The 25,062-nt window shown below is 41.0% G+C and overlaps 1 protein-coding gene across 1 annotated transcript in view; it reads right to left on the minus strand.

The window, feature by feature from the left end:
• Positions 1 to 217: 217 nt before the first annotated feature.
• Positions 218 to 25,062, minus strand: part of SUCLG1 (succinate-CoA ligase GDP/ADP-forming subunit alpha) — a 28,437-nt gene continuing 3,592 nt past the window's right edge. The window contains exons 3-9 of the mRNA XM_053458132.1: positions 21,141 to 21,257; positions 20,794 to 21,006; positions 19,967 to 20,024; positions 12,181 to 12,264; positions 9,692 to 9,843; positions 4,618 to 4,806; positions 218 to 451 (exon numbers count right to left, since the gene is read on the minus strand). Coding sequence (XP_053314107.1) covers positions 425 to 451; positions 4,618 to 4,806; positions 9,692 to 9,843; positions 12,181 to 12,264; positions 19,967 to 20,024; positions 20,794 to 21,006; positions 21,141 to 21,257 — 840 coding nt within the window. The 3' untranslated portion in view covers positions 218 to 424. The remainder of the gene's footprint in view (positions 452 to 4,617; positions 4,807 to 9,691; positions 9,844 to 12,180; positions 12,265 to 19,966; positions 20,025 to 20,793; positions 21,007 to 21,140; positions 21,258 to 25,062) is intronic.

The following is a 25,062-nucleotide window of genomic DNA, read 5'->3' on the forward strand; positions in this document are numbered from 1 at the left end:
ACTAATTAAGAACAAAATATCTAACAAAGTTATTATTAGGTAATTTCAGCAACACAGGGAGACACGATGACTTCTTTAAAACCCACCAATGAGATAGTTCCCAGGGTCGTACAATTACACCAAGAGGGTTTCTTTCTAACTCATACATGTGATAGTAAAGTCAGAAAGTTTAAGTGATCTACAAAAAAATTGGATAAAATGAAAGCCGAAACGTGTCTAGCATCCAAAATAAATGCAAGAATTTATTTGGGAAGGACGTACAGTCATATGAAGAGACCCATCTTAGACTCTGTGTTAGGAGAAATAAAATAACAGTTATGGCTTCATGTGGTGGTGCAAGACAATGGAGTAATCCTCGGTACGCAACAGAAACAAGATGGACGATATGGTGGAAGTGTACGGAGAAGACCTCTCTTCCGTTCTTCTACAGCATCTTCCTCTTCTCAAATTCCTGTGGAGTGAATGAATACACATTGATAGTCTGTTAACACCAAGAAATGTTCTTATAAATAATGGAATTGAAACAAAATAAAAATGCAAGAACTAAACATAGCAAGCGTGACACAGGGGGATACGGCTGGGGAGGATGCAGGAACTCTTTGTGCCAAATCTTCAGATTCATAATCTCAATAAATCATACAGGACCTTTCTTAAATTAGAACACAAGCCATCAACTGCATACTTAACCAAAATTATACAAATTGGATATCAGTTTGTCATAATAATGTTTCATCCGAGTGGTGAGCGGTCATTTGCTGCCATCTACCGTAGTATGGAGGGAAAGCACACACACACATTACTATTTTAAATGGAATCCTGCAGATTTGTCAGACATCTTCATATAAAGAACTCGATTAATCCATTCAGTGTAACGTTCAATCTGACGCAGCGTTGCTGTTTTAATTCTAGAACCGAGTCCATGGAAGGGGCTGGGGTGTACACTAATTCAGAAATAGTTTGTTTAAACTATGTAACACCAGCAGTTGAAATTAATATTATATATATATGCAGGGGAAAAAAAGGACCGGTGTCTGAGGATTAAATAAACATTATTTCAACGATAAACGTAAAAAAGGTTTTCTTTTATACTACTGCATGATACAAAATCTCAGCGATTCATTAACTGGTGGATGTTAGCTTAATTTTGAGGTCTTAAGAGGTTTCCAGACACGTACTCCATCGATAGGTTACAGATCTGGAGAAGGTGAAAGAAAGTAAAGGAGAATAATAAAGTAAACTAGTTGGAACTGCAACTATTCGGGCAGTTACAACATATTACAACATACGCTGAAAAAAAACTAAAAAGGTCTGCTGTATGATTAGAAACCCTAACTTTTCTTATAAAAATAAATATATATATATATAGGAACACCTAAAAGGAAAACTGTATCGGCTCACATAAGAAGGTATAGCTTGTTTCTGAATAAATCAATAGTTCCTCGACGTTTCAGAAAGATCTAAGAGAACCTCAGTTAATTACGAAGAGCCTATGTAAGATTTCGGCTTTGACGAGGCCACATGGATAATTTGTGGTCCTTGCACAGAGGTGAAGAGTCTAGCGCTACGAGTCTATGAGAGGATACGGCGGAGTCTCGCTATATACCTTCCGCGGCTAAACTGTGAACATGAGCGCTGGTGAAGCTGCAGCCTGAGGGTAGAGGGGCTTCCCCAGCAAATCTACGCCTCAGTGATATGTACAAAACTGAACATCTAGAAACGGTCTCTCCCTCCCATCAGGGCAAAACAATCACGGCGTAACAATGTTCATATTAAAACGTGATATAGTTTATGGAGATATATAGCTGAGATCTGGGGCAGAAGGGGACAAAACAAACACCTCAACTAGATGCTGCCCTGCTGCTGCATCTGACCTCCTCCTCCGTGGTCTGATGATTCCTCAAGCAGCCAATCAGCAGCAGGAAAGCTCTCCCATAGAAATCAATGGAATTGCTCTCTGCAAGGCCTTCCAAGCATTTGCAAAAGGGATACGATGAAAATATAAAGGGGCCATGCAGCAATCATACCCGTTAAAGTGCATCCGATGGCTGGAATGGGCCTTCAGACCGCTGTGACGCCTCTATTAAAAGGGACAGTGTAGCATCCAAAATAGCCATAGCCATGAAAACCGCTCATTAAATGCATTAAATGCACGTGTAGCTACCCACAAGGTACATTTGTTTCCTGTGCTTTCCTTTAGCAGAAGCCGCTGCACAAAACTCTTTCAACGAACCGAGTTCCACGCCAGGTTTTGGCAGCTTGAAGCGCCAATCTGCTGCAAGAAAGCCCTCCCACTGAAAGTATGTATACGCGTATGTATATGGGGGTCCGGCTAAACACCCTGTGGCTCCTTGGTGAGCTGGAGCTGGATGGTGGGGAGTATAGTCTGCATGGACAGTAGTAAGCAGTAGATTGTTTCAGCCAAGCGAGTCTCCTGCAAGCCAAGAAGCTTGGGGACAGAGAAATAGCGCATCAATGGGTGGAGTGTCCCCTATAAGAGTTATACATACATACATTCTATCTTTTGGCTTTTATGAAGCAGCACTATTTTTCCATCTTTATTTGGTTTGTGATCCCCATTAGAATAATCATTTTATTTGTGAAACACAATTTCCATCACTAATTTAACAGAGCAATGGAGAGAAGAAAAAAAAAATAAGATGTCACTTGTCATGTTTTTATACAGAGGCGCTGAAAATACTAAAATGTATTATTCACCCTTGTTACAGGTCCTCAAACCATGAAAACTTGATGATAAATGATACTTCTTGGAGATGCAGAATCGTGGTGAATAAATATCCAGATTTAATTCATATTATAATTCTCTGCTATAAATGACCTATACTATAATATATATATATATATATATATATATATATATATATATATATATATATATATATATATATATATATATATATATTAAAAAGTATAGGTTATATAATATAATAATATAATTGCCAGCTCTTCTGGACAGATTGTAAAGGAAACCCGCTTACCAACACTACCGTAAAGCAGCGATATTAGTTTATCACACAATAAATTGAAAGCATATTTATCTCCGGTATTGTAAGAGTACCGTCTGTATCGCTATAATGAAAGAGCTACTGTTGGGTGCTGGAAACAAAAGAAATTATTGGAGTACATGACCGGTACTTTACAATTCCCGTTGTATTAACCAGAAGCGTATGACTAAGCTGCATTGACTTTTTGATGATTGATTTGGTACAAAAGCCTTTTGTAATAGTTCTGCTTATCCGAGAGACGTTGCTCATCTCGCCAGTCTCGAGCCTAGAGACTAGTAATCAGATAATCTGGTTTTGTTTCCAGGGAAGTGAGAAGTCTCGACAACCCACTTTATTCTATACAGAAAACTTCAACGTTCCACTCTCACAAATCACATGCTGAGCTATGAGCTATATATTGGATTAATGAATTGAAGGTGTGTAGCTATGCATGTGAACTATCAGTAAGGATTTTTATTATTCACTTTTTACCTTCTTTTTGGTTACTTTTGAGTGCTTGCTCAACAGGTCCAGCCAAAATGTTCCAAGGGACAGGGTTTCAGACCTCCGTAAATTATACACAGGGGAGGAGGGACTCTATCTATACAGGACCGACATACAAAACCATCAACAAGGTACAGAGGTACCTGAAAACCACAACTCATTTGGCATCTGACACTATGTCGGAACGTGCAGCTCAGTCAGTCTACTGGCTGGTAATAATTTAGCAGCCATCAAAGTAGATCCAACAACCGGGCGCTGATGGTTTCAGGTCTGGAATGCTCACCTGCAGCATGTGTAGAGAGCGGTGTGTTCCGTGCGCATGAATGTATAGCGTTTGCATTGTAGCGAGAGTGCAATATGATTGATTAAAAAGTTCAGCATTGGTCATGCCTAACAACATAACTATCGCGCGTAACAAGCGACAATCAAGGAGATTGCACAAAATGTAACGCAAAACACACCTACGAGAGGTTTTTCCTCCTCCTCCTCCTACGGTCTTCAAACAAAAAAGTAAAAGCAGTATAAAAACACATGTCGCACTTAAGAATTAAAGGTATCTGGCAGGTTGCTATTTGAAGTGATAAAACGCGCGGAATTATCGTGCTTCGGAAAGCAATCCAGCCAAACCTGCCGCGAACACAATCAGGATGTGTGCGACAATTACATGTTATTAGGAGACAAAACGAAGTTGTTTGCAGCTACAAAATACCTCCAGCCTTACTGAATGCAACGTTTCGTAAGTAGCGTGACTGCGTGCCGTTTCCTGACAGCTGTGCCGTTATGGAGATATTTTTTTTTTTGCCGTTTGCCTGCCACTGTGCCAAATGTAATTTTAATTCTACGCAATTAAGTTTGGCTCGCGCTGGATGGCGTTGCGACCGGGTTTGACAGCGAGATTTTAGCCGTTTTGAGTGTTTTGTCCATCTACGGTTGGAAAATAAACAAGAAAGGGGGAGGAGGGGGGGGGATATTTCTGCTTCCAATTCAAACATCTGATATAGATGAAGAACGCATTGATTTAACAATCACAACCGCTCGGCCCTGCTTAGAGGCTGCTGTGTCGCAGTCAGCGGTACGATTCGAGAGAATATGGAACATCTGCGCGAGTTACCTTGTGCATGGTGCTGCCCAGCTGAGCCGGAGACATACTGACAACCACGCCGGCTCTCTGCAAAGCGGCAATCTTCTCTTTCGCTCCACCTTTCCCGCCCGCGATGATTGCCCCGGCGTGTCCCATTCTTCTGCCTGGGGGAGCGGTCAGCCCAGCGATGAACGAAACCACAGGCTTGGCGTTAGGGCCCTAAAACAAAAGACAAAAACAGTTAAGAACAAAATAAAAAAAAACAGAAGAGTGGGTAGAGATCATAAAATTTCCCAAGAGCTCGGCAATCGATGGCAGACGCAGAAGAATGGTACAAGCCTCGGGCTTGCTGTGGAGTCTGTTCGCTCAAAGTGAAGCAGCGCATGAACTTGCGCGGATAAGAGAGACAAACTCAGGAAAGACCAACAGATGTCAAGGCTGAGCGAATGAATGAGATTATATAAAAGACCACCCAACACCCCATTTCTCACCAAAACGCTGCGGTAAATAGACAAAAAACCAACTACTTAGAACATTTATAACAAACTTCACAACGCGATTTATAACTATTCTCCTGGTCTCAAGTAGTTTCATGGTTAGCATTAATTAAGTTAAAACGGGCAATGTCTACGCTTTCAAATACATTTTAGATAAGTGAATTAGTCTACAACACGGGCTGAAGTTTTCAGAAAACACAGATCAGTAAATAGCAGAGCAAATGAACTTTCGCACTAAATAAGAAAACAAGAATAATCGATGTTAGTAAAGCAGGAGCATTTATCCTGCCAGGACAAAGCAGCAAATTAGGAAATTCTTTAATTATTTAGCCCATGGTATTAACAAACTAACCCTCGAGTGGCTGATATGGAATAAAGTAATCGATCACTTACAAGTTTCAATGTTTGTCCCTAAGCACAGGAGCAAGGAAAACGCAGGGGCGGAAAAAGTAACGGAATGCCCCTTGAAATGTATGTATAAAAAGCCATTCTGATCTCGATATATACTACAATCGTTGGTATAGGTTCAAATTCTGTTAATTTTGACTTTCTTCCACTGCCGTTTATTCTGAAGCACGTTTTTTAAGCCAAAATGGAGTAAGGCTGAGTGGTTTGAATCGAGAGCAGATGTGAAAGTGGCTTAAAACACTACCCTCTTCAAGTGACTGTCAGGAAGACGGGGCAACAGGGACCCGGAGCCTGGATGCAGAGCGCCGTCTATCATTATCTCAGACAGACTTGGCGTCGTCTCTGAAGATGGCACAGAGAACCCATTTCGTGCAATTATAAAAAACATCGCAAAATAAATGAAAAGCGACTTCGCAAAAACGGGTTGGCCGCGAGAAAACGGAACTAGTAACCCTTTATGATGCCGAGCACATCAATCCCCACAACCCCTCTACCTCATTTCCAGCAGGCAGGTGCTTTCTACTCCTACAATACATCCCTCCACATAGAACGGGTATCCTCTCCGCTACTCGAACAGCCTCCCCATGATGTATAGCGAAGACAAGAAGACTAAAACCCCGATGAGTATTTGGGAGTTGAGATGCTTCACTTCATCTGAACCCAGAGTTTAGCGACTGAATGACAACAAAGTGTTCCGCTATTAAAAGGGAAACTCCTACCGTTTTTGTTACTAGTAGTAAAAAGAAAAAAAAAAGTTTCTCAAATCATTGTTAAAATAATAGTTTTCACACACAATGTTTGTTTAGATTGCTGAATATTAGTTAAGGCTAGTGTTCTAGCCCTTTTCCTAGGCAAGCGTCCCCTTATAATACTGCCGCATGGTAAACGATAGAATGGCTCCATCTTAATCACCTAGTGGCAGCCTCTAATGACTAATCAGTCTTTTTTTTCCCCCTCCTAAGTCTTCTTACCCCAATTATTTATTGGGCTTAGGGCTATCCCAGCCTTTATATGTATATTCATTCACCTTTTTTGGACATATGAAATAATGACCACCAGCCACAGCCTCTCTCGAAGTCTGTATATCGCATTCTATGGAAACCCATCATAGGAGGGCGACACGGCATTGGCTGGAGGCCAACCCCTGGCCCACCTCATATTCACGAAAAGAGAAGTACCAGATGGAGCAAACGGGGTGAAAACTCTCTTCTCATCGGTTCTTTGGTCAGATGCTCACAATGACCTTTCCGTATTCCCAGCATGTCCAGCTCGGCTTGTGCATGGCTTGCTGCACCCCTTGTCATGGCTACAACCCCACACCTCTAGGACCCCCTACAAGCACAAATCATGTGAAAATCCTATCCGCTGTCATTGGCATGCCTTGGTCAAGCCTCGGGTTTCTTAAACAATATGGAAATATTCCCGTATAAATAAATACACAGAGGTTGCGGATCCCTCTGGAAAATAAATGATGTTCTATTAAAAGTTACAGTCAAGTGTCACACGCAGCCCCACCGATAAAGAACGCAAATTTAAGTATTTTAAAATGCATTTTGTTTTATCCAGTCTGACAAAAAGGGAATATGTTGGTCATTAGTGGACTACAGGACAGAAGCCTAGCTGAAATGAGGAGATTTAAAGTGAGTATATACTGTATTAACTTTACTTCGCAAAGTTCTGAGTCACAGATTAAACTTTTTAATAAGTAGGAATGTACAGTCCCGGCGTTCCAGAGCGTCTACAAGCGTCACCAATTATTTATTGAAGTTTTAAAATAACAGCCGCTTCGACAAAAAGAGATGAATGTTTTAATAGCTGGCAGAACTTTGAGCAAATGGATTACCCCCCAAAAAATACATTGTGCTTCAGTAGCTGTAGCCTTGGTCCTGATCAGAGATGGATGGACACCAAAGCCAGAGACGGGAAGCGTTTCCTTCTTACTGCTCCTTCAGTTCAGAAACTTATATTTCTCACAAATACAATAGATTAGTAAAAAAAAATAAAAAAAAAATAAATTGTTTTAAATTGTCTGTCATTCACGGGTTAATTAGAGCCAATCATGGTAAGAGGCAGCAGTTCCTCTATTAAGAAAGCAGTGTCCCGGAAATTGCCTCTGTCCTTTATATTTAAAAAAAAAACTAAGAACTTTAAAAAAAGAACTAGAATTAAAATAAGAATTGTGAGAATTCTGGAAATGCCAGCCAAAATAAATAAATAAATAAATGGATGTTTAATAAACCTTCAATTCTGTGGCTAGCATCCCACATGGTTAAGAGACTTTTTAATTGTAAGATAAATCAACGCATTTAGAAAAATACATAAAACCAACTAAAAGTAAGATTAGATAGGATAGACACATGCTGAAAACATGCAATGGCAATCACACGGGGGGGGAGGGGAGACAACAAAACCTGTTGGAGGTTAATGGCCTTGGCCTTTAGGGAGCTATCCACTTTCATTTAGATTTTTTCCCATTTAAAGATTTTGCGTACATTGTAGAGCTGAAACAACGAATCGATAAAATCGATAATAATCGATAACGGAAATCATCGATAACGATTTCCGTTATCGATTAATCGAGTGATCAATTCGTTGTTGGAGCACTCGGCTCCTTTTACTTACCTCCGCGAGCGTTCCCCGCTTCTGCTACACGCTCTGCAGTCTCCGCCTTCTTTCAGCTACGTGACGGATGTGACGCGTTCCGGAGGTAAGTATTCTTCATGTCTATGTGCACGGATCGCACAGAGCCACTCGCACAGAGCGAATCGCTCTGTGCGAGTGGCTCCACTCGCACAGAGCGGTTCGCTCTGTGCGAGTGGCTCCACTCGCACAGAGCGGTTCGCTCTGTGCGAGTGGCTCCATTCGCACAGAGCGGTTCGCTCTGTGCGAGTGGCTCCATTCGCACAGAGCGGTTCGCTCTGTGCGAGTGGCTCCATTCGCACAGAGCGGTTCGCTCTGTGCGAGTGGCTCCATTCGCACAGAGCGGTTCGCTCTGTGCGAGTGGCTCCATTCGCACAGAGCGGTTCGCTCTGTGCGAGTGGCTCCATTCGCACAGAGCGGTTCGCTCTGTGCGAGTGGCTCCATTCGCACAGAGCGGTTCGTGAGTGTGGGTGCAGGGCAGAGTGGGGGTGGGGGTGCAGGGCAGAGTGGGGGTGGGGGTGCAGGGCAGAGTGGGGGTGGGGGTGCAGGGCAGAGTGGGGGTGGGGGGTGCAGGGCAGGAGACTGGGTGCAAGGCAGAGTGGGGGTGGGGATGCAGGGTGTGAGTGTGGGTGCAGAGCAGAGTGGGAGACTGGGTGCAGGGCAGAGTGGGGGTGGGGATGCAGGGCAGGGTGTGAGTGTGGGTGCAGGGCAGAGTGGGTGCAGGGCAGAGTGTGAGTGTGGGGGCAGGGCAGAATGTGGGGGCAGGGCTGGGTGCAGGGCAGAGTTAGAGACTGGGTGCAGGGGCACAGTGCAAAGTGCTGGGTGCAAAGTGCCAGTGCTGGGTGCAAAGTGCCAGGGCTGGGTGCAAAGTGCCAGGGCTGGGTGCAAAGTGCTGGGTGCAAAGTGCCAGGGCTGGGTGCAAAGTGCAAAGTGCTGGTGCAAAGTGCTGAATGCTGGGTGCAAAGTGCTGGATGCAAAGTGCCAGGGCTGGGGCAAAGTGCTGGGTGCAAAGTGCTGGGTGCAAAGTGCCAGGGCTGGGTGCAAAGTGCTGGGTGCAAAGTGCTGGGTGCAAAGTGCAAAGTGCTGGGGCAAAGTTTCTTGAACAGTAATAGTCCACCTCTTTTCAGAATGTTTGGGGTTATTTTGTTTCATAAATATTGTGTTTGGGTTCTTGTACTTTGAAAATATTGTTTTTTATTACATCATAACAAAATAAGAATGTTAATGTAAATTTTAAGTTGTTTTTTAACATCCAGTTCATTAAATTCTTTTAAATAAACGAAAAATTTGCATATTGTTTTTTTTTATCCGATTAATCGAAAAAATAATCGGCCGATTAATCGATTATTAAAATAATCGTTAGTTGCAGCCCTAGTACATTGTACTACTTATTTGGAAATAAATGAGTTATTTTGGCTGACTAGCATGTAAGAGTCCCTCAAGGATCTTCTCTCCTCGTATCTGGTCTCAGACTCAAAAGACGGAAGATCTTTAAGATACTTAAACAAAAAAAAAACCTTTCCACAATATACGCCGAGCCGACGGTTTCAAACACTTACGGAATTGTGTTCCTTTAAGAAGTCAGCCGCATTTTCCTCGGCGCTGCCACCGATTTCCCCGATCAAGATGATGCCTTCTGTTTTAGGATCCTTCAGGAAGACGTCGAGGCAGTCGATGAAGTTGGTTCCGTTGAATGGATCTCCACCAACGCCTTCAAGGGTAGCATAAGGGAAGACATATTTGGGAACGTTACAAATTTAATACACCTTTCAGAAGAGAGAATTTAACAGAAACGTTCCAGCTAGTACACCAATACAGCACAAACCGGTTAAAACCAAACCAGCATTGATGGTAACCCCGTGATAGGCAGGCTTTGTGGGTCTGGCCGAGACGTGTATGTATGCATGCATGTAAGTATATTCATTAACACTCAGGTTTTACTATTATCAAAGTGGTCTTCAGGGAAAGTCTCAAGCAGTGGTCCACAAGCTTGTTCTCCACTAGCTACTTGAGAGGTCATGGCCACCGGCCTGATGAATCCTCCACACTTACCCTTCACAATTAGTATGGCTTCCTTACAAGAAAATACGTACCTCGTCTTTTACAAGATGTACAGATTTTAGAGTAAAAGGGTCTTGGCGTCTCCCCTCTACATTGACATCACTCCACAAAGTGGTAAGTGATGGCAGAGCATGTTTAGATTTATACAGACTGGGGTCGTAGCCAAGTTTTAAAACGAAATTTATTCTCGGTGTAGTCTGGGTACGGATATCAATGTCATCATCGCTCCGCCGAGCGGACCAGGCAATGAACTGCTCGAGCAGAATATATCATATCTTTTTAACTGGAAAAGGACCAGGGGTAAATTGGTTTAAATACTTTAAATAAGATAAAGTAACTGTCAGAAAATCAAACTGACTGCCATAATCTGGTTTCTCGGAGAGACACAAAACCTATTATTTACCAATTCACTTTAAATTACGTTTAATGACATTTTGATGCATGTCTGCTACCTCGGGCTCTGCGGATCGCTTTGCAGCAATGCAAAGATATCCTGCCCCGGGAGCCCTGATTACATTCAATGAAAACCTCCTCTCTCATATTGTGCTTCAGACGCCATCGAAAGGAAAATAGAAATCTCAATGAAGACCATAAATAAAGAATAAAAGTTTGACGACTGCTCGACAGCCCTGCTTTACTTTATGTACATATAGGAACGCAATATCATAATTTACGGATTCTCAACTTTCCATCGTGAAATATTCTCTTAATTGCGTCCATTAGCTGAGTTCTGCAGATTATCACAATAATGTGCCCGCAGCCGATTAACCGACACAGTATGTAACAGACTTTGATGGCAGATGGGACCCATTCGGCCCCATCTAGTCTGCCCATTTCCCCTGATATCAGATTCAAACCTTAATCAGTCGTTGGTCTCGTCTTAGATTCAGGACACTAGATGGGTATAAGTATAGATATACTTAGGACTTATTAACATATGTGCACTCATAAAGAGGAGCATTTATTTACTGTCTGGGGTACTTTTTGACTTGTAGCTACCTTCAACTATGGAGGGTGGTTGTTTTTTCGTGTGCATGTACACTCAGGATAAAGGTCAGCCGATTATATTATCTTACCCCTGTGTGAACGCAGCGAGGCCCCATTACAAATATCGACATTCCGGCTGTCTTTAATTATTGCCCACCAACGCCATTGCAGAACATGCGCTATACACATCCAACACACTATCCTTTTGCACATTTGATTGACGTTCTCACTTCTATTTTACATTCATTTATTTCCTTATAACCTCTGTATAGCCGAATAATAACTCTTCCCAAAGCAAAATAACAGGGCCAATGAGCACCAGAGGTATTTGTACGCTCGTATCGCAGGCGTTTTTCGTTGAATTATAAAGCTTGCAAATAAGGTGAAAACCCCGTTAAAAAAACCTGCGCTCGCTGCGAGTTACCTCTAAACTCATGGGTGGCCAAACAGACTCCGGGCTTTGCAATTTTCACCATAAACCGCGATTAGCTCCTGTAAAGTATATACTGGGTTTTCACCGATACCCGGCGGCAGAACTGCTAAGTCCCATAGGTCAGGGAGTTAGGGCTTCTAAATGTTACAATCTTAAATGTGTTTGCCTTGTTCTGAGATATAGAGAACCCATTCCTTGCATTGGATCAGCTTCTCCACCAGGTTACAAACTCCCACCATGGTGGACAATTACTCTGCCTACTGCATTGAACCAACGGGCACAATGCCCCTTTTTATGCATATGGAGCCTGCCTAGGGGCTCACCTAGCCACCAATCACTCTTTATATATGAATGTGTTAGTGTTAGAATGTCTTTGTGTTAGAATGTCTTTGTGTTAGAATTGTAATGACATCTTAACGAACAAGAGGATCTTGCTTCATTAAGCCAACATCAAAATGTATATATGCATATATTTTATATAAAATGGAAGAAAGGTATTGTTATGGTATATTAAACACGGATTTTCTTAATACACTACACGTGTTCCACTAAGCACAAGCTACATACCGATGCACAACGACTGCCCCAATCCAACCTGCGTTGTCTGATGAACAGCTTCGTAAGTCAGAGTTCCAGATCTCGACACAATACCTACAGGAGGAAAAAAAACAAAAAGTTTAACTTTATATAGATGTGGTTTGATGCAAGCATCTAGGCGAAAGGCATTTGCAAACGTAGACGCAGAGAGATGTTTTAGGAAATCAGAGAGTCAAATTCTTCCAGGAATCGTTTTTCATCTCTACATATATTGGTGTGTTTTACGAGCTACATGTGGTAGAGCAGTGATCTGTCCTGAATATAAATGCAGCTACTGCACTGCTGTTCTGTATATCAAAAGCCACAGCAGACAGCTCCAGCAAAGCTCCACTGGTGCGGAATGCAGCTTTTAATATAGAATGTGACGGCAGATAAGACCCATTCGGCCCGTCTATTCTGCTCGTTTTTCCTGCTGTTGAGTCAGACCTTAATCAGTTGTTGTTCTCGTCTTAGATTCAGGAGCCATTTGCATGTTACTGTACCGAGGCATTCGATTGGCACTGTTTTTAAGAATGACGTACAGTGTATGTCATTAGTCCTCTGGGGACACCTTTTCATGGCGTACCTGGCATGTCGGTGGTCGCAAAAGGGTTACATTTATATTTTTTAATCGCACAACCAGTCAATCCCATAAAAAGGTAACAGCAATCAAAGTGAGATAAATAATGCAGGTTTTAGCGCAGGATGTGCTTTAACTAGCTACATGTCTCTTCTATGGGGTGTCTATTATACATATTACCCTATTGCTCACCAGGTGCGGTTTCATCTAGAAAACTCACTTGTCTGTATTCTCCCGACATGGCAGGTCTAGTGCACTTAGAAGTGCAAGCAAAGGCATTAAGAGTATGCTTTTTGCCGTGTCCCAATGCTAGCTGCTGGACTCAGGACTGAGCTATAGGGTCTAAAAACGAGGGTTTTCAGGGGGGCAGTCGTATTTCAGATCCTTGACGTCACTATGCATTATGAAGGACCATACCCAATACGTTTCTGCCGCCATAACTGCTTGGCTGGCCCTGAATAATGTATGGTTCAATCAGTGAGACTTCTCTCCTCACAGACTCAGTTATGCATTATGCAGGGCCAGCTTAGCCCTTCTTGTTGAAGAAGCTTGCAGATGAAATGAATGTTAAAGTGAGAGTTGACTCTTCAGCTCTCATTCAAACTCTCCTGCCATCTGCCCCTTTAGTGAATAGACCCCCCTCTTACAGAACCTGCCCCACATGCTATGAGCCCGTCCCACGAAAGGGACAGAAGGGCTTTGGCTCTCTGCAGAGGATTTCACATAGAAACACGAGGTTGGGATGACTGGCGGATTCCTACAAAAGCTTCAGTCATCTAAATAAATGTTCCCTTAAGGTCATTGTACCGCATTTCAGTGACAAGAAAACAAGACTGTAGCGTTTATCTTCTGACTTTTCTATTAGGTTAGCAACAAAACCCCCCAGTGATTTATCGTATGTTTTTTAGTGCCCTTATTTCGCACCGAAGTGTTCCGCCCTGCACATTCTACAAAGGTTTTTTATTCCATTGGAATTTCAAGTTAACTCTAAGACTGCGCCATTAAGCTACCACTTTATGAGCGCACAAAAAAAAATATATCTACCAAATGTAATTGCATTCTTATTTGATTTTTCAATTTTCAGTTTATGGGTACTTTCCTCCGCGAAGACCTGCGCAGAATGCTAATTCTGTCGCCTTCTATGGGATTCTGTTTAAGTTCCAGTAAGGTATAAAAATACACTAGTCAGAGAACCTAATTATCTTCTGAGAGCACAAAAAAGATTTTGTCAAGGGCTCTTTGGAGTTTTTTTTTCCCTTCCTTACAGAAACCAGCAATTCTTCTAATGAAAAAGTAGGGGGCAAAAAATACACCGATACACAGGAGACCATAAATTGCCCGTTACCAATAACACCAGTGGGATATACCTGTGCGAGATGTGAAGAGGTCCGCTGTGTCCGATGGGAAAAACCCATTCTCATATATAAAATAAAAATAAATATTTGTTCCATCAGCTTACGAGATCTAGCAAAATGGAGCACCCCTCGCTTTGGGGGAGCGGCTTTGTGATGGGTGTGGCTAGCTGGGGCAGGGTTAGTCTCAAACAATTTAAATTTGTATGGGGCGGGAGGGGAAAAGGGCAGAGAGTGGGCATGACCTGAAAAACACAAGAAGTGGGGCTTCATCCGGAATCTCCAGGCTAAACCTAGACAGTTCCCAGACATCAGTACTGAGAACAGGTACTTTTATTATTCAAATTTCTAGAGAAATAAAGTATCACAGGCGTATCTCCTCAAACTTTATTAAAGCAAACAAGAAGACACAAAATAAACTGAAATTGGAAAACACCACCACCTACTGACGGAATCGTATTCTAACCAAACGGTTTCGTCAACATTATAACCATTGCCGTTCCAAAAGTGCTCCACAATATTCCGATTCAAAACATAAGTGGAAGCGAGAATTGCTGAAGTGGAATGGTTGCTGTCACAGCTTTTAGCGTAACTAAAATGTATCAATTAAAGTTACCTACAGCTTGTACTTTTTGTTTGTGGTTAATCACTTTGAGTATTATATATATATATATATATATATATATATATATATATATATATATATATATATATATATATATATATATATATATTTTTTTTTTTTTTTTTTTGGTCAGTGACCAATTATCAGCATTCTCTTCACTGCAGTAGTAACCATTGCGTCTTTTAACTCTTTAACAGAAGGCCCCTGTGTTGAGCACGGAAGACTTCCGTTGGGAGGGAAGATGGCTGCTGAATGGCTCAAAAGGGTGCGTTTTTATTACAGCAAATTAACAATTTAACTATATTAAATTTAATATACATGGCTATCTTTTAGGGAATTTTAGTAATTAAGTTAGCCATCTCTGGCAAGATACAAGGCATCAGGAGGAGATATTTTTTTAAAGTTTGATATAAATAGTTCATAGGTATGTATAGCTCTACATGCTTAGATCTATATAAACGAATAACGTCTGTCAAAACAGCTATATAAAATAGATGATTATGCTTTCAAAATAACCAGAAATGCAAAGATTCTGAAAGCTAAAAGAAAACATTTGAAGTCTTTTTTTTCCTAAGAATAACTATCGCTTATGTCTGCCAAACCCCAAAATGTAATCTTTGAACATATACTTTTGGTGTATTTGGTTCATTTAATTTTGCAGATTTCCCCCTGGGGGCTAATTGCCGATTGTTCGCATTATTACAGTTATTTAACGTGAGGTCAGTCGGAATTCGGAACAAAATGTGTCATAATTTGAAAAGACCAATTTCTACGCACACAATTCCATAAGCTCCAAGTTATCCCGGCAGTTTCTTCTCTGTATATTATTACAGAAGGGCTGCACAATGCCACGGGGGGAAATAAGTAGACTTGTCCCCTCTGTTCCGTTTATGAAGCCCAATAACCACGTGAAAAATTACTAAGAAATTATTTAAATTCACACCGCCTCAGGTGACATCACAGCAGGCCGATCGGCTAACTCAAAACCTCCTGTTAATTTACGAGCCGCCGGAGAAGGAATTGTACCGACCGTACACACAATTCCCTCTCCAGAGACCATCCAAGAGCAGGCAAATCCTTTGACTAGAACTGAACTCCTGACAAAAGTAAACAATCGTAATCAACGCAGAATCTTAAACGGACTCTTATTAAACCTGCTGGCGACAGAAAAGAACGGAAATATTTTGGACGGAGTCGACTATTTATAACCATAGTTAACCATCTTCTCGGGATGCGGCCCCGCTGATGTCGGTAGGGCGGTTCCCCGGATGAAAATGGGTGTGGCTGGAGAGGAAGTGGGCGGGGATGGTGCCTCAACACTGCTGCCTCAACCCGGAGTTTCTCAGTGATGAGCCGGAGACCCAGAGAAGCATGGGGTTTGTTTCGAGGAGGCCATAATTATCATAAATTGTTGTCTAGACAAAAGAAGACCATTGGTATTCTGTTGAGACAAAAAGCTAATGCCACCGCAGGGTATACCGCATTTGCTCGATTATAAGACGAGGTTTTTTCCAGAGCAAATGCTCTGAAAAATACCCCTCGTCTTATAATCGAGGTCGTCTTCTAATCAGACCTCATTCTGCTGGGGCCGTGCTGCTTACCGGGCTTTGATCGCGAGCAGCAGGAGAACAGGAAGCTAGCACAGTCCTCACATAACTCTACCTCCCCCTCCTTCCTCTGGGGGCGGGGCCAGAGAAGTTGCTAACACAGCCGGGCCCCTGCAGAACTCTGCGAGTGGGAGAGTGGCATATAGAGGGTTAAAAGGCACATCATGGGGCAGAGTGGCAAATAGGGGGGTATAAGGCATTTCTGGGGGCAGAGTGGCAAGCCTGGGGGCAGATGTGCATAACTAGGGGGCAGGTTGGCAAATAAAAAAATATATTTTTCTCAATCATAGCTTTTATTAAATATGAAAATTAGTTTACATGAATTAATATTTACTAGTAAAACTTTTCCTATAGGCTTTTTGTTTTTTTCCTAAATTAATATTTTGATTTTGGGGGGGGGTCGTCTTATAATCGAGCAAATACGGTACTAAAGGTAACTAAAGCTCAAAACAATCAAATTCAAATAACCATAGAAAAAAGTAGTTAAAAATTTAACCCTTTTCGCACCCAATATCTTATACCTAGCAATGTAATTACCAAGCTCTTTATACAAATAAATATGTGAACACAAGATTTAATTTGTATTCGTTTATTCCAAGCAGTATAAAATTTAAAAGAAAAAAAAATGCGCTTGTTTCTATATATACACTAATATCTTTACTTACATATGGGTATCGGAAAGTACAAAAACAAATATATACAGAGGAGTTATTTTTGAGTAAGATTTCTGAACCATTGAAGTATATTTATAATGTTCATCAGTACCATTAGAAATATGGGATTTTTAACTCCTATTAAAGTGAAACAAGAAGAAGAAAAAATATATACCATAAAGGTTTTAGTGGTTCCCACCTTGGAGTTAAATTGACATGCCTGTATACAACTGGAGACGTGCGGCTATTCCTAATGAGACATCTGATAAATATGGATTTTTAGCTATCTCCCAGAAGATACGTCTGTGGGCTCGACAATATTTTGCTGGCAAGATGAAGACTTAATATAAAAGAAAACAGACGGGAGATAGAATATGACCCCTGTGGTTTCCAGTAGTTTTAGGCCCAGGGATGGCCCAAGACATGGTGCTGTCTGGGTCCAAGGATAAAATGCCCCCCCAATCACATGTACAGTTTGCCAATTAAGCTTGCACTCTAAAATACTGCATAACTACCCGCTTCTCTTGTATAAGAGACACATTTCTTTACTGTTGGGGTTTATTACTTTCAGGGAGTTTTTTTTTGTAGCCCAGAGAGTGCTACATATATATTAACATACACATATAAGCATCTAATCATGAGCAAAAATTAAGTAAATTAAACAGTAGGTGAAAGAACAACAGTTTCTTCATCATGAAAGACCCACAAACTTATTTTACATAAAAAAAATAAGTAAATGTTTACTTTTAAATTATAATAAATTGCATGCTATGTGGGTATATCTACAATTGATTCCCTTTGCAGGACATTGAAGATCTCATCTTGAAGTGGCAGGAAAAATCTCACAACGGCAAAATTAAAAAATAAAAAAATAAAAAAACCCACACCTTTTATTGAATATATTTAAATAGGTGATACAAATTGAAAATATCAAGCATGCGCTGCGTTAAATGTGAATAAACTCATGAGTTGAATTCACATTTCACATAGCATGCTTGATGTAATAGTTTCATTTTTTTATCCATTTTTAAATACATTCAATAAAAGTTAGTTTTTTTTTTAATTTTGCAATTGTGAGACCTTTCCTGCCACTTACAGGATTGCATCTTTTAAACAATAAATGTTATGGTGATCATAACAATGCTGAATGATCACGATTTATAATTTATAGAATGTAAGGGCCCTACTCACGTGGCGTTCTGTAAGTCAAATATACTACTTGTAATGTCCTGTCCACCCATTGTACAGCGCTACGGAATATGATGATGCTATATAAAAATCATATAATAGCCATATATCATGATCGTAATTCAGGAAACAAAAAAGGAGCATGCCTCAGAATTATGAAGAAGCTCTGTGATCAGGCGGTCACCTGAGGCGAGGGAATGATGTATTCACAACTATGAAGACACCTTTGCCTTAATATTGTAGCGAATGATTCATGTCTGTATAGTGCAATACATCTTTTTTTCCCCAAAAATGTCAATGAAACAAGAAAATGTTTGGTCATAATGTATGTTCTGGACATGTGGCATGGCAGATTGTACAAAGCTATGCAATAAATAGTGCACTCTTAAAATGATGGCGATGCCGCGTTCATCGCCTTTTGTGCCGAGAAATAAAAAAATAAATAAAAAAGGAAGACGAAATGATGGCTTCTGCAAGGACACAATATTTTCTCATAAAAAAGTACTTTCTGGTTGATGAAAAACCAAGGCGGATTTGGAAACGTCCTTCGGAGGCTATAAATATAACATGGGGCTTTTCCTTGTAGACAGTATATCAGTCTATGAGAGACAAGTTCTCGCTAACAGAGGTTAAAATATATGTGCAAAGCCATGGGGGGGTTAAGGAAAAAGGGAATTGTTTAAAGATCCAAGTATGGACAATAACAGAATTCTGTACAAACATACAGACAAGTAAGGCTGCCATTATAAAGGATAAATTAAAAAACTTCTGATTTTTAGCATAGCTACACATTCGTCAGTTTAAGTGGCAGGAAAGAGCTCCTACCGAAACCAATGGGAGCACTTTCCATACATGGTGGGGGTCTGCTCAGACCCCACAGCCATCCTAGAATCAGCGCTGGATCTGACTGGAAGAGAGTATATCATATGCAGGTTTCCAGCCGAACACATCTTGGGCGCAGCATTTAGCTGCAGATGGGGAGAAGGGAAAATACATACGGGGGGCTTCTGCATTCGCAAAATGGAACCATTTATCTGTGGTACGCATTTAACTGCATATGATGCCTGGGGGTCCCTTTAACCAGCTTGAGTTTGCTTTTCAATCACTATATCAGTTTATAGATATCAGGTTGCAAGTTAGGGACTATTTTTAAGTGGAGCGAATCGTCAGAATTAAAGGCTATACAAAGCGAAATGTAACTGTGTGAAGAGTAGTAGATTCCAGGAGCAGAGCTCCAGTAAAAGCTGCACAAGCAAACAGGCTAAAGGAAGGGGGAAAAAAATAAATAAATCAGGATGTGCATTAGGTTACCCTAAAGAATAAATTATTTTCTTTAAATATCACTATATTAAGCTGATACCGCTAAACTCCTTCAGTCTAATTTTCTTGTCATTTATTTTACTGATTGCACAAATGATTTGCGGGCAGAAAACATAATTGGTTCGGTTCGTTGAATTTTTTTTTTTTTTTTTTTTTTTTTAACATCCTTCCACTTGCTTTTAACCACAGTAAACGGATATTAAGATTAAATGAATAACGGCTATCACGGAATTTAGCTGCTTTCGTACGTCAGGACGCGTCTCCCAAGTCTTCACCCTCCAGCACGGTGAAATGGTTCGTCGTTGTATATGGAGATAATGTTATGACCACTTGCATTGAATGATGAGAATTCGTAGATTACGTTAAACAGAGACTAACACATATTAACATATATTATATTTTGGTGGTAAAGACCAATTATACGGGTTGAGGGCTTGACATTAATAACTCACCAATGCGGCCTTTCTTGTGAATGTGACCGGGCATGATTCCAATCTTACATTCTCCGGGCTGAAGGGGGAGGAGAAAATAAATTACATAGGCATAAACCAATAAAAACTTTAAAGAATATTTAAGTTGTATATTTCTTTTGCTTGTATTTTTTTATTTTGCATTGAAGATAAACCCAGGAAAAGTTCTTACAACTGAGAATATCTCATCAAAAGACAAGACTTCTGCAGAGTACACAGTATCAAACCACAAGGAAATAATAATAAATAAAAAAAAAATTAAGTATTAACGTATTTTACTTCATTTTTATTTCACATTGCAACACACTATAGATAACACTAAAAAGTCAGAAAATCTAGCATCTGAAGAGGAAGGACTACTGTGAAAACAAACGTTTTACACAATAAAAAAAAATATATATATTTTTTTTTTATTTTTGTTTATAATTTGCCAAATGTGGACATTTTGAAATTAGAAGTAATGAACAGCCGTCTTTAGCTGGGCATTTTCGAAGGATGGCTTTGTTTTCATTTTATCTTCTCAAACTATGCACTTCAAAAGATGTGCCACAACACACGTTTAACCAAAAAAGTATTGGATGTCTGAACTCGAAAGCCACGGGGCATAAAGGCATAACGCAATAAACATATGATCTCATGGCCTAAAGAAATGATATAGAAAAATATAGGTTGGTCTAAGTACAGCAAAAAAATCTGATCTCCACAATGGGCAGGTTTCATCACTTCTACATGGCAGCTTCTTGGACAGATAGCATTGTGGGCTAATCTGTCTTAGAAGCTGTGACAACACACAAAACGTGCCAACTCACATTGATGACTCCAGGACAGTTGGGTCCTATTAATCTGGTTACAGCCTGGCGAAGGAGCCTGTGCTTCACACGCACCATGTCCTGTTGAGGGATTCCTTCAGTAATACAAACTACCAGCGGGATCTCGGCTTCAATAGCTTCATGAATAGCAGCACCAGCGAACGGAGGGGGCACGTAAATAACAGTGGCTGTTGCACCGGTCGCTTGCTTGGCCTGAGGTGAGGAAAAATAGAGAGGCGAAAGAGGGCTTCATCAAGAGTCAAGACTACAATAGCAAAAAAAGAGGCTTCTGTTATAGGCACATCATTTAGCGAAAACATCCCATCTTTTAGGAATTCCATTATTACCTCTGCAACCGAGTTGAAAACAGGTAGGCCGAGATGAGTGCTGCCTCCTTTACCAGGGGAAACACCTCCGACTAACTTTGTGCCGTATTCCAGCGCCTGCTGGCTATGAAACGTGCCCTGAAGAAAACAGAAAAAAATAAAAATATGCAATACATTAAAATAAAGCTACAAAAACACGAATGAAAGTATAAAGTGTATTTAAAGAGACTTCGTTATAAGTAATATTTAATAATGAACACAAAACAAAGATATACTGCTCACGTCGAGTAGAGCCAACAGGTTGATGGAGCTTTAGTAGATTCTGATGCGCTACAATTTCTACAATGGTCTATAATTCTTTGGTTAAGCGAAATCCAGTAGAGCATCATGGGAGTTGTAGTTCAGAAGCAGCCATGGCTACTAGCTTCTGACTATGCTTACAACGAAAATACACGTGAAGAAAGAGGTGTTGGACCACAGTTACAAAATGTAATTCTGTCCATGAGTTGCGAGGGAGAGTATTATATTCATCCGCCTTTGCAGAGTGATAATGCGGCTTCGTACTCGGCACGACCCAACTATTTCTTAAACATCACAAAAACCAACGTATTTATATAAAATAATATGAAACCACGCGGGTAAAATCTAGGACAAGAGAGATGAACGATAAATGGAAAGTCTTATGTCCCCGACATCTCTGCTATAGAAGAATACATGTTAAGGTACTCTGTGAGTGACCCTCACCCTAAGCGAGTACTTTAATAAACAAAAAATCTTACCAATTGAAAAGTAAACTAAGCACTTAGCGGACACAGAATTTGCAGCCATGTCCATGGTCCAACTGTTTTTGCCACTGATTGCCGGCTTCAAGCAGCCATTCAGTGGCAAGAAAAGTTGGATCGTGGAAGAATGAAAACTTTGCTGAAACGACAGCCCTCCCCTATTACGGATTGACAGCTTCAGCAACCAATCAATAGCAAGAAAGTGCTTCCACTGAAATCAATGGGAAGACTCTACACGTGTGTACTGAGGTCTAAACAGACCGCTGGATGCAACGTTCACTTCTGCAAACTATGAAGCTGACTGGTGGTGAGTACATCACGTGCAAGGAGAGGAGTTCAGCTAAATGTACCACCTGTATGGTTCGTTCATGTAAATTGGTTAAAGATACTCCGTTAAAGCAGAGGAGATTTGTCAGACACAAGCACAGCAAAAATACACATTAATCCACGAACCACAACTCCCATTATCTGACTCTACCTTAATGAATGCTGTCAGTCATATGGGGGGGGGGAATAAGTTAATGGGGAGAAAATCAACCAAATCCTGAGAACAAGAAGTTAAGATGGCTGCTCTATTGGTATACACACAATGAACAAGACGTAGACATTTAGAAAATAAGATCGGCTGACAACATTTATCTTTAATAAATGTAATCATTTATAATTTAGTTCTCATCAGACTGGTTTGGGTTTAAACTGAATAAAATTACTAATTTTTAAAGAAGATATAGATGATCCAGTGATTCTATTCAGAAGATCGGAGTCCGATGGGACTGGGTTTTTGCCATTCCGTAATTCAGATTCTGCACTTTATATGCAGACGGGACAATAAAGCCATGTGCCAAAATCTAGACAGCATTCCCTGTCAGTAGAAGACGAGTAGGATACGACTATAGAGAATAATGTGAGCCGGTCCGGTCTATAATCCATAATATCCGGAAAAGATGAAATTGAAAGTGTTTGAAAAGAACCCCTTTTAGCTTGTACCCCTTCCAGGCCATATCACTGAACCTACTGTCTATACAAAGCAGGACACACTTATCACTAACATTTTAGCTCAAATATCTGGATAGTATAATATCTGAAAGTAAGTGCAAGTGACCTTATGTAAGTTGCTTCACCATCTAGAGCAGGGCTTGACAAATTTGTTGTGAATCTCGGCGCCAGGTAAAAAAGTTAGGAGCCAGGATTTTTTTAAACTAACAGTTGGTCAGGAGGGATCCGATCATCATCAGCCCACCTACTAAACTCACAGCGTTTGACCTGGAAGCACCCTGGACTTTCAGGTCAGTGCTGTTTTTTTTTTTGTTTGTTTTTTTAACTCTTTCGATGCTGATGTTCCATTGGAGCACAGCATTGACTGATATTTAGTCCCCACAAGCTTGTGGGGACAAATGTTAACCCCTCCAATGCCACAAATGTGTCATACACAATTGTGGCATTGAAGGGGTTAACGCTGCACTGTCGCTCTCATGGAGCGATCAGGTAGCAGGGGGGCGTTGGGGCTGCTCTCCACACTCATGTGGAGACCAAAGAACCCTCTCCCCTGTCCCTGAAGCTGCCTCTGGCAGCTGGGACTCAATTGCTGGTCTATAGACCAGCCACTGCCTACAGGAATCATCAAAGGGCTTGTGGAGGCTCGTTTTTGCTGTTGCTGGTCTGCCTGGGCTTCCAGGCAGACCACCAGCAGCAGAGCCCCGTGCAAAACGGGAATTAACCCCTAAATGCCGCGATCGCGGCATTGAAGGGGTTAACGCTGCACTGTCGCTCTCATGGAGCAATCAGGCAGCTGGGGGGTGTTGGGTCAGGTCCCCACACAAGTGTGGGGACCCAATCAACACACAACCCCCTTCCCTGAAGCTGCCTGTGGCAGCTGAAAACACGATTGCTGGTTTTGCAGCAACCACGTTTTCAGCCTACAGAATCACTCTGTGGGAGTGATCTCAGGCTCGGGGGCGGGCTCTGAGTGGCTGTGCTGTCTGCCCAGAGTCCTGGGCAGACAGCAGCAGCAGCGCCCCGTGTGGTAGCTCAGCCTCTTACATCCACAATTTTTTCTGGATGTAAGAGGCTGACAAAACCTAGGCGCCAGGACAAAATTCTCTGTCGCCATGGCGACCTGGCGCCTGGGATTTGTCGAGCTCTGATCTAGAGTGTTATTGTGTTTGACCAGGGCCCTCCTGACTATTTTCTGTAAATCCAAATTGCTTCAGGACACACTACTTGTAAGGTCCTGCTTACCTATTGTACAGCGCTGCGAAATATGATGGTGCTATATCAATCTATGAACAATAATAAATCATTTGAACATTCTTTTCACAATTTGGGTGAAGTACTCCATTTCAGCCAGCAGGTGGCAGCAATAAACTGGTCGATCTGCTATGTGTCACAGTATGACTCTTTACAAAGTGATATACATTAAAGATGCAGTGCCTGCATGCTTCCGTTTGTCAGTTCACCTTGTAAGAAGAAAAAAAAGGCTTATTCCTGCCAAAAACGCAGGTAGTTTACATTTTGATGCAACCGCTCCAGAGCAGAATTTAGTTTTTTTATAAATACAGGTTTTCTTTTTTTAAATGCTTCTCAGGCAGAATAATAAGGATCGTGAGAGTTGTAGTTCACATCTTGTGCATAGGTGTGTTTCTTTAATAACCCCTGAACGAAAATTGATGTGGCTGGCACATCATTTGGGATAAAGGACCTTAGAAAGTGGTCACTTTCTTCACTCTGCAGGTGTTGCAGAAGGGGAACATCAGGTTTCAAGAAAAGGTCAGAAAAAAACAATTTCAAAAAATATAAAAAAATGACATAGCCAACATCAGTAGATTTCAGGTAAAGGATAACTTTGCATATACACAGATTTGCTAGCAGCGAAACAAGGTTTTTTGGACAAAAAAATATAAAATGGATTAGACGGGGTTAATGTTGTAAATGACTATTGTAGTTGAAAAAAGCCGATTTTCAATGGAATCTCTTCATAGGCATAAAGAGGATCTTTATCACTCCCATCACCCCTGGGTTCTAATGGCACGTTGTGTTCACTAATCCAAGTTTAATTTCCTTGTTCTCCATGAACAGCTGAGTGACCCCAAACTTTTGAAAAGTAGTATATATAAGTACAAAATATCTATATACACACACATATACTATACGAACATAACACA

This window comes from Spea bombifrons, chromosome 1, assembly GCF_027358695.1.
Source record: "Spea bombifrons isolate aSpeBom1 chromosome 1, aSpeBom1.2.pri, whole genome shotgun sequence".
Lineage (NCBI taxonomy): Eukaryota > Metazoa > Chordata > Amphibia > Anura > Pelobatidae > Spea > Spea bombifrons.